A 13,259-nucleotide genomic window follows, 5' to 3' on the forward strand; every position below is an offset into this window, starting at 1 on the left:
GTCACTTTCGGGAAAACCCAAGAGGATCCCAAACCGTTTTGCGTGGGCAGTGCCCCACCGAGTGTGGACGTCACCCCCACCTACACGAAAGACGGAGCTGACGAGGCAGGATCAACCGATGGCAAAGTTCTGAACCCGAAGCCATCTAAGCTGGCAAAGAGAATCGCCAACTCCGCTGGTTACGTGGGTGACCGGTTCAAGTGTGTCGCTACCGGACTGTACGGAGACTCCAGTCAGCTCGGCCGGGAGCAGCGGGCATTGCAGGTGAGCCCCCCCAACCTGAATTTCAGGAGCCTGACCAGTTGTCAGGTTTTTTTAATGTGTGAAGAGGAGGGGGCCGGGGGTATGATAGGGCAGGACACCGGGCTGATTTGGTTAATGAAGCTTAGGGTAATTGAAATGTTTGAAATGTGTCCAGTAAGGGGACGTAAGTGGATACTTGAAGTTATTCTGTAGATTTTAAGCGAACTCCACTCGAATGCTGATAACGGAAGTTTTAATTATTGCGAAGGATGTCTAGAAGACTGCATGACATTTACCTATCAATCGCTTTGATTTCTCTGCCGTTACTGTACGTTAACAAATATACCTAAAAGCGCTGCTTAGACTGCCTTACGTGATACTTGGTGGAGGTGTGTAGCGGCCGCATGTCTGTGAGATTCGTGCAATTTTTTTTTCCACCCAAAAAACAAACAAACAAACAAAACAAAAACACAAACCTTGCTTAAAGGGATAGAGTATGTATTTAACTTGCTAGTGAATGATAGATGTTGTATAGGAATTTCCTTAAGATATTTTACTTTTAATTAAAACACAAAGACAAATTGTTTTGCAATGTTAAGAAAAATATTGGTTTATGCTTATAAAAATGGATGAAGTTATCTAAATGATCCATTGAGTGCCCATTTTAATTACATAGATGGAAGGATTACAAGAGGACAGTATTTTATGTCTACCCGCTGCTTACTGTGAGGTCAGTTCTTCAAATTTTTATTACTAGAATCTTCCATAAACCTTTTGAGTTAAATTTCATTTCCAAATATACAAAGGGAAGTTTGTGGGCCATGGTCATCTTTATTCACTGTGCATTTGTTTTCTTTTCTGTTGTGTTTTTGTTTCGCTTTCTTTGCGTTGTGTTTTTGTTTTGTTTTATTTACCTTCGAAAGAGAATGTCTGTCTGTATGCCACAGTGTATGTATGGCTTTACATACACACCACATATATCTCTACATACATATGGCTTTACGAAGAAAGAGTGTGTGACTAGTTACACATAGACACTCTTACGTTTTTATCGTTTAATTTTAAAATATCTCAGTTGTATCATAAATTGTGGTTGGTTTTGGGCAAACTTTTCTTTGAAGATACTTTCCTTTAAGGTAAGGGCAGTGAAATAGCTTTGGTGGTAAGGTGTGTCTTTTTTCCATCTCCGTTCTCTTTGTAGCGTGCAGTGATGCGCTTCTCAGAGTTGGAGATGAAAGAGCGAGAAGGTGGCCACCCCACGACCAAAGACTCCGAGGTGCGCAAATTCAGCCCCGCTGACTGGGAAAGGCTGAAAGGAAGTCAGCACAAAAAGCCAAAGTCGGTCGCCCCGGAGGAGGCCATTGCCGACCAGAACGACAGTGAGAGATGTAAGTGAACCCAGGCGGCTCGCGTGTGGTACCACGTCGGTGGGAACGGGGCGGTTCCGCTCCCAGTGCCGAGGGAGGTGAGAGGAAGCAGTACGCTTCCGACGGCCCAGCGTCTGGGTGCTGGCTGTTCGGAGAACGGGCTGCTCTGGCCACCCTTCCCAGCTGTGGATTGCAAGGCTGGTTGTCCTTTGGAGCGTTGCGGCATCCAGGAGTGAAGCACCTATGAAATGCTGTTTCCTGGCACGCGTCTCCTTTTTCCGGAGCAATGCTAGTCCTGTAGTTAGTCATAGTCTGATACAGTAGAGCAGAGGAATGGCAGTGCAGGACCTCCGGCGTAGCAGGTATGTGTTCTGTTCTGTAGCAGGTACGGACACGGGTTTTTGGTAGCAGTTGAATGACACTTGCAGCCAGAGCCAGACCCTCCAGAGTGACAGTCTCCTGTGGGAGGGAGTGGAGAGTACTCGGATTCTCCCTCCAGAGGCAGAGGTTTTGTTCAAGTGCGATGAGGGCTGATGAAGGCCCCAGAGAGTTGAGCATCATTATGTTCTGTGGAGGCTCGTTTGCAGTCAGGAGGAGCTGACACCACGCTCCGAGGCCGTGGGATCAACGAGGCCGTTCTTCCCACCAGACGGGTGTGTTCTGTTCTGGAGGCCGAACTGGAGAGAAAGCTCGTGTTGGCCTCGAGTCACACTCTGCGGTCCCATCAGCTGCTCCCCCACTGGGGTTGACTTCGGGCTTTGCCCTCGAGACTTCCTGGGCGAATGAGATGCGTTGGCAGCAAGTGGAGGTCTTTCTCCCGCTTTCTTCAGTGTGCGTGCTTGTGGCCTGCAGCCTGCTCCGGACCCCAGAAACCTCACCGGTGATGGTGAGTGAGGGCACCTCGGTGAACGTCGAGGACAGGGTGGGCGTGCAATCCTCCTGAGACGGGACAGTCGGGGGTGGTGGGCACGTTTGGGAGGCCCAGGCCCTTGGACCCGGTCGTAGGGTCGGCGTTCGCCCGCACGCTTAGGTCGTGGGTGCCTGATGCAGTTCGGGAGAATTGTGGTCAGCAGCAGCGTGTGCTTCTCTGTGCTGCTTGGAGCACTGCCCTCCCCCAGCTTATGTTTGGGGTCAGAGAAAGGCCTGTGGCCAGGGTTCTGGGTAAGCCACAGCGGGACCGGTGTGTCCCACGTGGCTCCCGTAGAAGGGGATTTCTGGGGCTAGTCAGTGGCGGCCTTACCCGAGGGATGGGGCTCTTGATGTGCCTGGAGTAGACGATTCCGAGCTCCTCCCCCTCGGGATTGGAATGAAAAACGGAGGGTCCAGGCCACCCTGGAGTGAAGCAGCAAGAAGGCCTGCCTCCTTGCCTGTGCTCACAGCTGACACGCAACCCTTACCCTCCTGAGTGGCCTCATAACTCAGCTCCTGGGGAAGTTTCTCAGAGAGATGTGATAAAAGTGGGCACGGCCAAGTTCACGGGGATGCACTTTTCTGAGGAGGGGATCTGCCTGTTCTGGGTGGACGGTGAGGGAGGCTGGAGGAAGGGAGCGGGCAGGTAACCGGCCTCGAGTCTTTTTGCCCTTTTCTCCAGCAACGTGGCCAAACCCAGGGTGGCCGCTGCCCTTCACGTCTCAGTGGCCTCACCCGCCCTTCTTCCCAGAGACGTTTGTGTGCATCCTTCCCAGTCTTTCCTGCTGAGCGTGGAGACGAGAACTCGGTGTGGCTGATGGGGAGCAGGGCCTGAGCCCCAGATGATTCCGAAAGCCCCCTCCCCCCACCGCCTGCCTCCAATCTCAGACCGACCGACGGGTCTCTTCCTGGAGCACCCGGGACGTGGCCCAGTGAGCCATGAATGGCCACCATGGGAGGTCAGGAGAAGGGTTGGGGAAGGTGAGGGGCTCCGTTTGAAAGGTTGGGGCAACGAAGGTGGGTTCCCCACCCACCCTCTGTCTTGTAGAGACGTGGGGTTTGTAAATAGCTGGTCAAGAAAGGTCACCTGAAGGGGCCACTGTTCTTACTGCGGCCTCCACGTCCAAGGCCCAGCAGGTGTTCATTCCATTCAGCTGGATATGAATGGGCCTTCTTGTTCTTGGGCCATCATGTCTTGAGCTGATATGGGCTCAGGTCCTTCTCATGGGTGTCGGTGTGGCCGAGAGCCGAGCTGTGAGCACATGGGAGCTGGGGCGGGGATTTGGGGCGGGCAGGGGTCCCAGAGAGGGTCCAGGATGCCTTCAAGATGCCTTCCCCCTTCTGAGGCAGCCCCTACTCACGGAGGGCCCAGGAGCTTCTAAGGTGGTGGGTGCTGTTTGCGCGGCCCTGGTTGTCCTGGTGCGGGTGCATCTTGTTGCTAGGGGCTTGTTTAAAAAAGAAATTAACTTGAAAACACAGTGGCCGAGATACTCATTTATTCTTTATGATCACATGGGTGGCTGAGTGAAATTTTTATTTTGGAAGTTCACCAAATGAGTTTGGAGGTTCCTCAGACTTGGAAGTTCATCACTAGGAACCCTCAGTGGCATTTGAAGATGGGGCGGGGCAAGGAGGCACTGGTCCCTTCCTTCTCAAACTTGGAGTAACCATCTCCCTTGCCAGCCACTTGGCTGGGACAGGCCTAGGACCTGCTCAGTGGCAGTGCCTGGCCAGGAGCTGGAGGAAGCCTCAGTTGAGGGGCTTCATGAAACTTCTTTGCTCAGGGAACTTCTCTTCCAGCTGAGCACCTGCATGTTTGTAAACTACTTTGGAACAGATATCCCCTGCACTCCTTGTGTAGCGGGTTTAACTTTGAACAAGGTTAGCCCTGACTGGAGGTGCTATTATAGTTAAGCTACAGAGAAGGGGATTTTAATCCTGGGGAGCCTTGCAGCGACTCAGAACCCTCTCACCTTGTTTAGGCCTCACTGGGCATGGCTCAACAGTGGTGAGGGTGCTTTGCTGCCACAGTGACTTGTAAATGTTGCTGTGGTGACGCTTCTGTGAGGTGATGCTATGGTACAACCATAATGAATTTGGGATATATGTGCTGTGAGTCATAGGACCATGCTGCAGGGACCACGTTCACATCTTGCTTAGACTGGGTGACCAAGGGCACATGGCTTCCCACTTTTAGAAGGGCCAAAAGTAGCAATGATGGCAAAGCCTGATGGTTAGGATCCCCGTGTATCTATTTATCTCCCCAACTCCTTTGCCCTCAAGGGTCATCCTCCTGTGGGTCGTGGTTAGAACAGTCTTTGAGAAGCTCCAAGTGACACGGAGCCTCTACCCCATAGCTGGTGGCCATGGGCATCTTGGGCAGTCGGGGTGGGTGTCCTTCAGGGTTATTACTGGCCTGGGTAAGGTCACACTAGCGTAAGGTCTTGGGGGGCCTTAGCTGAGGGGAATTGAGGTCTTTGCCCTAAAAGGCTCCGGGGTTGGGGGATGGGTGGATGGACCTAGTTTGGTAAAAGAAACTTTCAAATTGGACATGGGGGTTCTTAAGGTAGCCCTTCCATTCCTCCATGGATCCCCTCCCACGGAGCTTTTAGGGAAGGCTGATTGGACCAGAGAAGTCCAATGGTGTAACCAGCAGGGCTCACCTCTTAAAATTTCCTACGTTTCAGGCCTGAGATTCAGGCTGGTCTGAAAGTCTTGGCATCTTTTGGTTAAAGGGATTTTTCCAGCCTTTCTCTGTGCTGAGCCCGGCCCGTGATTATGAAGCCCACCCTGGAGGGAGGCTAGCAATAACATTCGCACTTTACAAGTGAAGGGGGCCGAGTTGTAAAGTGGCGCCATTCCTGCGCAAGTGTTTAAGAGGGTCACAGAGCAGCCGGAGTGAGAGTTGCAGCACGCCGTCTTCACCGGGCCTGTGGTAGCCTGGGCTGCATCACCCGTAAGCACAGGCCAGGAGTTTGGGGTTTCTCCTGCTGCCATGACAGGAGACCCTCGCGGTTGGGGTGATTCCACCATTCCGGCAAGAGTAGATGGGGATCTCTCCCACCTTGGGATACCCTTGGAGAAAAGCTAAGTGTGTTCCACCCTTGAGAACACAGGTCAGGCTAGCCCAGGCCAGGGTGAGGTTCATCCCCACAACTGGCTGCCATTAAATGCTGGGAATGCCCCCCAAGAGAGGCTGATCAGGGGACCAGCCGGCTGGGCAGAAGTGGGAGTGATACTTGAAGTGGTCTAGGGAGAGGAGGAGGAATGCGAGCAGCATGTGAGGGGTGTGTCCATGATTTCATCTAGAAAAACGGGCTGTGGGAGCTTAGCTCAGGTGTTAATGAAATACCAAACTCATACACCCACCCCCACCCCCGGCCGGTGATGGACACAGGGTCATCTTCGGGGAACTCTTTAACAGCACAGTGATCATTATGGAATTATTTGTGTGTTAGAAACAATGTGACTAGCAAAGCAGTTGAACTGTTTCTTTGGCTAGAGCAAAAGTGAGGAGTGATGTTAGGCTGGGGTGATTGGAGGAAAAGCCCCAAGTGGATGCTAGATTGAGCAGGGGGGCAGGAGCAACACAGGCGGAGCTGGGGTGTGAGCAGTTCAGCCCTGCCCGCCACCCCCCCACCCCCCACCCCCCATGAAGGGGGTTGGAGTCTTGTCTTTGAAATGTCCTTAGATGCTTGTTGCCTGGGAAGGAAGGCGTGGAGACGTGCCAGGTGGGTGACTGGTGTCACTGAGGGCCTTCTTCCTAGACAGGAAATAGGAGCAGCCCCTCGATGGCAGTGAAATGCTTTTCCCCCCACGGGTGTGGAAAGAGGACAGACGGACTTGTAGCAATCTGGTTGAGTTCTTTGAAATTGCCCTTGACCCTTGTGTGTGCACCAGGAAGCCTTTCCTTTCCCTTTGCCAGGCTCCTCTTGCCTTGGTCTCCCCAGCTTCCCAGCCTCCCACCATTCTTTCCCTACCCTTTTTCTTCACCCTCGCCCCTGCTGACCCAAGTGAACATTGGTGCTATGTCTGTGTAGATGGCAGTTGGGGGCTATTTGGTCTCTTGATGACATCAGCCTTTTTTGTTGACTAGCAGCTGTTTCCATAGTCATTTGTAGCTCTGCCCTGATTGGTTGGATCTTACTGTGAGGTCACTCACCCCCCGTTGTAGCTCTGCCCTGATTGGTTGGATCTTACTGTGAGGTCACTCACCCCCCCTTTAAAAGTAAGCCACCTTGGAGAGTTAAGCAGTTAGGGAGTGATCTCACATGCCTATAGACGGATGGTGTAGATGCCTCACCTTGACCCTTGAAGGATGGATTGTGAGTGGGCTACGCGCCTCATTTTCTGCTTTCTTTGCTGGTTGTGTTCAGCTGTCCTTCCTTTGGGACGTCTTTCTGAGGGTTTTGTGCTTCTGGCGTGTGAGGCCCCTGGTCTCCAAAGGGGGGTGGTCTGTTGGTAGCAGATTGCCTTGGGCGTGGGGGTCCTGCCTGCTCCTGGTGACCTTTGTTCCCTCCTTTCCGTTTTGTCTCCCCTCCCCTAGGGGAGTGTTATGATGGAAGCAAACCTGACCGCTTTGAAGCCCCAGAAGACAGTGATCTTCCTGAGGATATGGACACGGAGCCCCCCAGAGAGTCCCCCGCCGACCAGGCGGCCCCGGACGCGTCACGCAGCCCCACCCTCCGGCTGAACAGAAAGCGCAAGGTGTCTGGCAATAGGAACCACACTGAGACCACTGTGCTCCCGGAGGACTCTCTGCTGAAAGCCAAGCGGAGACGGGTCTCCAAAGGTGAGCTCGGTTTGGCTTCGGGCCCGCAGGGCACCCTACGGAAGTCCTGGAGCGGAGCAGTGGAAAGTTCCAGTCCCACCCTGGATCCCTGGGGGGAGGCACTCACACCTCCCCACCCCCCACCCCCATCCCACCCCCCACCCCCCCAAAGCCAGTTGCCGGGGCTGGAGCCCAAAGGTGGCCAAAGGCAAATAGGCCCCCTCCCGAGACTTGGTGACAAGTTCCAGCCAACACAGTGACCACACCCCTCCCCTCCCCCACCCCTGTTAGTGATGTGTAAGACAGTTTGTTCGGCCCACCCCCCCGCCCTGGGGGGCTTCTTCTTTAATTTGTAGTTATTTGTCCATTAGCTGACTGGCCTGAGAGGGAAATGACAAACAGTTCCTGTAACCACTTAGAAGAGCCACATTATAGTGAGCTGACCAACCTGAGGTGTGCATTGAATTAACAGGGCTCCATCCCAGAAAGCAGCGCCGCTTGCTGCACCTTAGAGAACGGCGGGAGCAGAGAGCAAACCTGGCCGGCAGGGCAGGAAGGAAGTGACCCAGGCGGTTCAGCCTGCGGTCACCCCCCAGGGCAATAGCATCTCCGAAGAGAAACCTGGCAGGAAAAGGGCAGAGGCCAAAAGCAACAGCAGCTGGTTGGAGGAGTCCCTTAAATGCAGTGACAATGAACAAGGTACGCACGGGGCGGGGGGCGCTCCTGGAGGGTGGATCACCCGCCCTCTGTGGGAAACGGCCCTGGAGGGGACCTGAGCGCCATCCAAGTTGACAAGAGTAGCGTGTGGCGAGCGGGGAGTTTTCTTCCTGAGGTCCTTTCAACCTGCACACTTCCTTATGGAATGGACAGTGAGGTGGGAGCTTGACTTCCTGGGCTGCTCCTCATCACCCAGCCCGGCTGGGCAGGAAGGGAAGTCTTGGGTGACCCCGGGCGCTTGTCAGTGCCCTCATTCCAGCCTCAGGCTGTCCGCAGTCGCCCTGTCCCGAGCACCCAGGCCCCCCACGGGTGGGGACGGGAGCGCACGAAGGGCTGGCTTCTGCCCTCTCTTGCGGCCCTTTGAAGCGACTTGCCATTTGGCGTTTCGTGGGTTAGCCTATTTGCCGGTTGAATGTGGGATAATTAAAATATTAGTGCTTTGAAAACATAATTGGTATATCTTTAAAAACTGAAGCTGCTCCAACGATCAGTGCTAACAATGGGCTTTTCTTTCCTCACCGGCTACAACTGTGTAACGCCCGCTGCTTCTCCCCCTGACAGATGTGCTGTGCATGGACGAAGAAATGGATCGGCAGCCTTCGCCCCTGCCGCAGAAATACACCGACAACAGCGAGAAACCATCCGCGAAGCAACCCTGCAAAACCAAGCCTTTGATCCCTCAGGAGCCCAGGCGGGGCTTGCCGCTGCCAGGGGACTCCTAGGTGGACAATGCGGATGGCAAGGTACCTCTTGGCCCTGGTTCTCCCCCGCCCCCCGGGCCCTTGCAGGCACATCCCGCCTGCCTACTTCTCTGCTTCTGGGGACAAAGCTTTCCTTTTCCTGAACCCCTCCCCCCAAAACGTCCCTGCCCCTTCCTAGGGGACCTGTCTCCTGGGTGGCGGTGAAGTTTCCAGCGAGTAAAAATGCAATCCCTTCCTCGCGCCCCGCCTCCCCCAGACAGAGAGGAGGAAAAGTGCTTTCCTCCACTCAGGTTTGTAACTCAGGGAGGAGGCGAACCAGGCGGGTGGTGGAAGGACAGCCTGAAATGTGTGCGCTGCCTGGTTTCGTGATAGGTGACCGTCCGGAGATTTTGAAAGCGGCCTGAGCCCAGTTCCGACTATGATCTTTCGCCGGCCAAGCAGGACCAGAAGCCCTTGGACTGTTTGCAGCAATTGTTACCAGCTTCCCAGGCCTCGCAGCTGACATGGTCAAGCTCCCCTCCAGAGACCACCCAGTCCCGCCCGATGCCACCGGAAGCGCGGAGACTTATTGTCAATAAGAACGCGGGCGAGACCCTCCTACAGCAGGCCTCCCGGCTTGAATACGAGGTGAGCATCCTTGTGGGTGCCCTGGATCAGGATCCGCTGGCTTCTGCTCCTTGGGTGGGGGACACACTGGCTGTGGATGGGGGGCATGTCTCAGAGCCCAGCCCCCTCCACGTGGCGGGCTGGGCTGGGTGTTCCAGCAGGGTGTTTGCGTTGGCTCCCGCTCACACTGCAGGCTCTTTGGTGGCTTGTTCAGTCGTGGTGTGAAAAGAAAGGCAGGCCTCTCTGATGTTCCGTTCCTGTTCAGGCAGGTAGGCTGCTTCGGCCAGTCTGGCTCACTTATCTCTGATATAAAATCTGACGTAACCCAGGGCTTGGCGACCAGGGGAATTTTAATGAGCCCTTTTGGAATCTGAATAGGAAGAAAGAGAGTAGGAGAGTAGTTATTAGCTCTACTAACTTGTGCTGTTTGGGGCAGAGTGATGCCCCTGTGGGGTAGCGGGTGGGTAGTGTCTGTGCAGAGTAGGGATGGGAGTGGGGCAGACCTGAGCAGTCTCTTTCTGAGAGGGCACGGGAGCCGAGGGCTGATGGGCGGGGAGCAGGGGTTGAGCCTTGCACAAAACTCCCTGTCCACACTGCTGTATCCCAACCCAGCACGGCTGATGACAGTGATGGCCTCTATTGCTAGAGCAACATAGAAAGATAGCTGATATCTGCCTAAGCCCGTGTGATCTGTAGTAACTCCTTTCACCCTGTTAACATCTTCACTTGGGAGTAACGCGTACTAGCCCACTCTCGGATGAGGAAACTGAGCCTCAGAGGGGTTAGCTGATACCCGTACAGGTAGCAATCCAGCAGTGCTCCACAGCCCACCACGCTCCTCAGCAAGACTGGCTCACACTGGAATTGCCCTTTTGACAGTTCAAAACCTCTGTGAGACAGATGACTCTCTCTGCCCTGTGCAGTTCCCCCACCATACTTGTCAGTAGCAATTGTGATGTAATAGCCCACAGGGCAAAGGCATTTTTCTGTGCTGGCATCAGCCCTCTGGGAGTTGAATGGTGACAGTAAAACGCGGTTCAGCAGGCTGAGCGTGGAGGTGTGGCTGAGCACTGGGGTGGCAGGACCCAGGCTGGCCCGGAGCCCTGGCGCCCACACCCTCAGCCAGCTCTGTGCCCCTGTCCCCCGTCTCCCATCGTGTCCCCCCACCCCGGTCCATAGTGCCGTGAGCCCTTGGAAGTGTGCCTGCCTTGGCCCTAAGGCATGACTGTGGGTGTGAAGTTGGAAGCACTAGGGCTATGCTTAGTTTGGGGGTGTTTTTTGTTGTTGTTGTGGGTTGAATGTGCTGTTGTTTATATCTACACGTCTCTTGGAGACCTCTCCATTAGCTAGAGAGCACTTTGTGGTAGTTAGCGCAGTTACTTGCAGGTGAAGTCCAAGGAGCACCCAGTTGGTTTCCCAAGAGCTGAGAGCGGGCGCCTAGGAGGACAGAGCAGATGTTTCACATAGTGTTGAGCTAGACGCCCCCGTGGTTGAGAAGATAGTCTCCTTGCTTCCAGCAAACGCTGGAGTTGGGGGGGAGACTCCTAACCCCAACTTTTGGGTTAGGGTTGAGAAAGTAGACTCCCGCTTCCAGCAAATGCTGGAGATGGGGGGGCGGGGTGCTGCTGCACCCGCCGTGGAGGGCGGGGCTCCGAGCCCCACCTGTGAACTTGGCATCATTTCCAGCAGCCTCCCTTTGGGACCAGAGACGTCAAAAGACCCTCGTTGGTCCTCTAAGACAGTTTCCATTTTGGTTTGGTGGCTCTGTGGCCTGGACCAAGGGGCACTTGATCCATACTTTTTTAGGCTACCTGGCCTTTGATTGCACAGGAAGCCTTGGGAATGTTTACGGTGGGATTTGTTTTTTTCTTCAAATGTAAATTTCAATATGTAGATTCCACAGATCACCAGTGTTGATGCTGAACATTGTGACAAGTAGATGAACGCTTTCAACTTTGAATCCAACTTTCTGGGATTTCTCTGGGCAGAATTTTAAATGTTGGGATGATGGCCCAGTTGGGAGATGTGGCAGCTTCAACCTTTTCAAATTGAAGGACAGTTTGCTTAAGCAGATAAGGGTGTGGTTTGGGAGGGTTTTCCTGAAGTTTTGTCTTCAGCATTCTTGGTTATTTTCTTCTGCTTAGCCAAAGATACCATGTGCAGTATAAAGGCTGTCTGAGCTTTATGTCATGATAATCTGGTTCTGGAAGTTTAGAAACACACTCTGGCTTCAGATCCGCGTTAAATAGATCACTTGTGTGGCCAAAGACCTCAAACCTTTCCCTCCTGGGAAAAAGGCTTCTATTTCTTAGGCTGAAACGCCAGTGTGCAACCACATGCTTGTGCCTTTAGTGGTGATAGTTAAATTTTCTATGAATTGAATAAGTCATGTTTTTAAAAAAGTTAATGAGGCATTTAATTAACTAACAACGTCGGGCTTATGGCCTTTATGGTTACATTTTGCGGGTAATGGCATTCGGTTTATAGCCGCTGAACAGAGAGCTGTCCGACAAAAGCAGTTTGACTTTGCTCGGGAATGGCTGGGCTGCCCTTCAGACACTCCCGTTTATTTCTAGCGGAGAAAATAAACCAAGGAATGTGTTGCGTCGACAGACTCGCCCCGCCTCTTCACCTTTCAGTTAGAGAAAGTGCTGGTGGCGACGGTTGCCATCCATTTAGAGGCCATCACCCTCCTAGCTAGGAGAGTGTAGTTAGCCCACTTGACCCCCAACAGAGAAGGCCTGTGGGATGCTCGTCACAGCTGGATTGCATCCCTCTAACTGGGGCCCTTTTGGGCCTTTTGAATCTTCCCAGCTGACCAGGTACCAAAGACCTGAGTTATAGGTCTAGTACTTGATGTTAATTGAACTTGGGGTTTAATATCTCTGGGCCTCAGTTTCCAAGTGTTGAATGAGGATAGTACTACCTTCCTTTCCTGCTATCTCCTGGGTTCCTGTGGGTGACAGAAGATGTCCTCATCTGGGGAAATGAGAAGCACTGTGTAAATAGTGGTATCAACGTGGTTGAGTTAGGACAGCCCGTGGCAAAAAGTCTGACCTGGCCGTGGGGCTACTGCTGCCTTTGCTGCCATCTTCCAGGAGAAGAGAGTGGACTTACCCACCAGCTTGGACGGCCTTTCATTTCTAGGTACCCTTGCATCTGCCCTAGTAGTGATGAAGGTTTCCAGGTGAAGGCCATGATTGTCACAGCAAATAAACCCTGGGTTGAGTAAATTGATGTGTGCACAGCAGTTGGTGGCGTTCAGAGCTGATCCCAGAGCCACATGACAGGGCCTCTCCCTGGCTGGGGCACACAACTCATTAGCTTGCAGCCGTCCACTCAAGTCTGGCTAGTGAGGGCCTGCTAAAAGAGCAGCAGCTTCATGCGGTATCCTGGATACCAGGGCTCGGGGCAGGTGGCCTTGGGGCCCAGAGGATTGTGGGCTTTCTGGCACGTTGGGATGTAAACGGAGAAACGCATTCGTGGGCGTGCCTTTTCTCTTCCTCCTCTTGTTTTGGAAGGGAGCTGCTGCAGTGACCTGAAGTAACAGGGCACCGATGGCCAGGTTTACCAGCATGCCCCATTGGGTTCACGTGGTAAGCAAATGGAACATTCTAGTTTGCTCCCAAGTGAGTGGTCACCTTTGATTGGCGTGTCCTCCAAAGGGCATAAAAGGTTTTACAGAACCCATCTCGCACTTATGGGCGGCTAGAATGACCCCCGTTTTAGGTTTAACAGATGAGTTACCTGAGAGATGTCACAAGGAGGCCTGTTCTGACCCCATCCCATCCCCCCTTACCCTGCAGACCATGTGTTGGGCCACATGCATGTTCTGCCTACTCCCAGCTCTCAGAACCTGACGGCTCTCTGCTGGGCACGACTTACCCAGTATAAACAGTGTAACGTGTTTTCTGGTGGCATATGCTTTCGATGTGTCTGAAAACT

General features: G+C 53.4%; 1 protein-coding gene across 1 annotated transcript; it reads left to right on the top strand.

The window, feature by feature from the left end:
- Window positions 1-1,453: 1,453 nt before the first annotated feature.
- Window positions 1,454-11,695, top strand: LOC308620758 (BCL-6 corepressor-like; the record flags this gene model as incomplete). The annotated part of the gene is made up of 3 exons (XM_081240670.1): window positions 1,454-1,631; window positions 7,066-7,311; window positions 11,667-11,695. 3 exons carry the CDS (start codon window positions 1,454-1,456, stop codon window positions 11,693-11,695), a joined length of 453 nt encoding a protein of 150 aa, XP_081096796.1.
- Between the last annotated feature and the right edge of the window lie 1,564 nt (window positions 11,696-13,259).

This window comes from Mesoplodon bidens (genome assembly GCF_964165515.1).
Source record: "Mesoplodon bidens genome assembly, chromosome: 7".
Classification (NCBI taxonomy): domain Eukaryota; kingdom Metazoa; phylum Chordata; class Mammalia; order Artiodactyla; family Ziphiidae; genus Mesoplodon; species Mesoplodon bidens.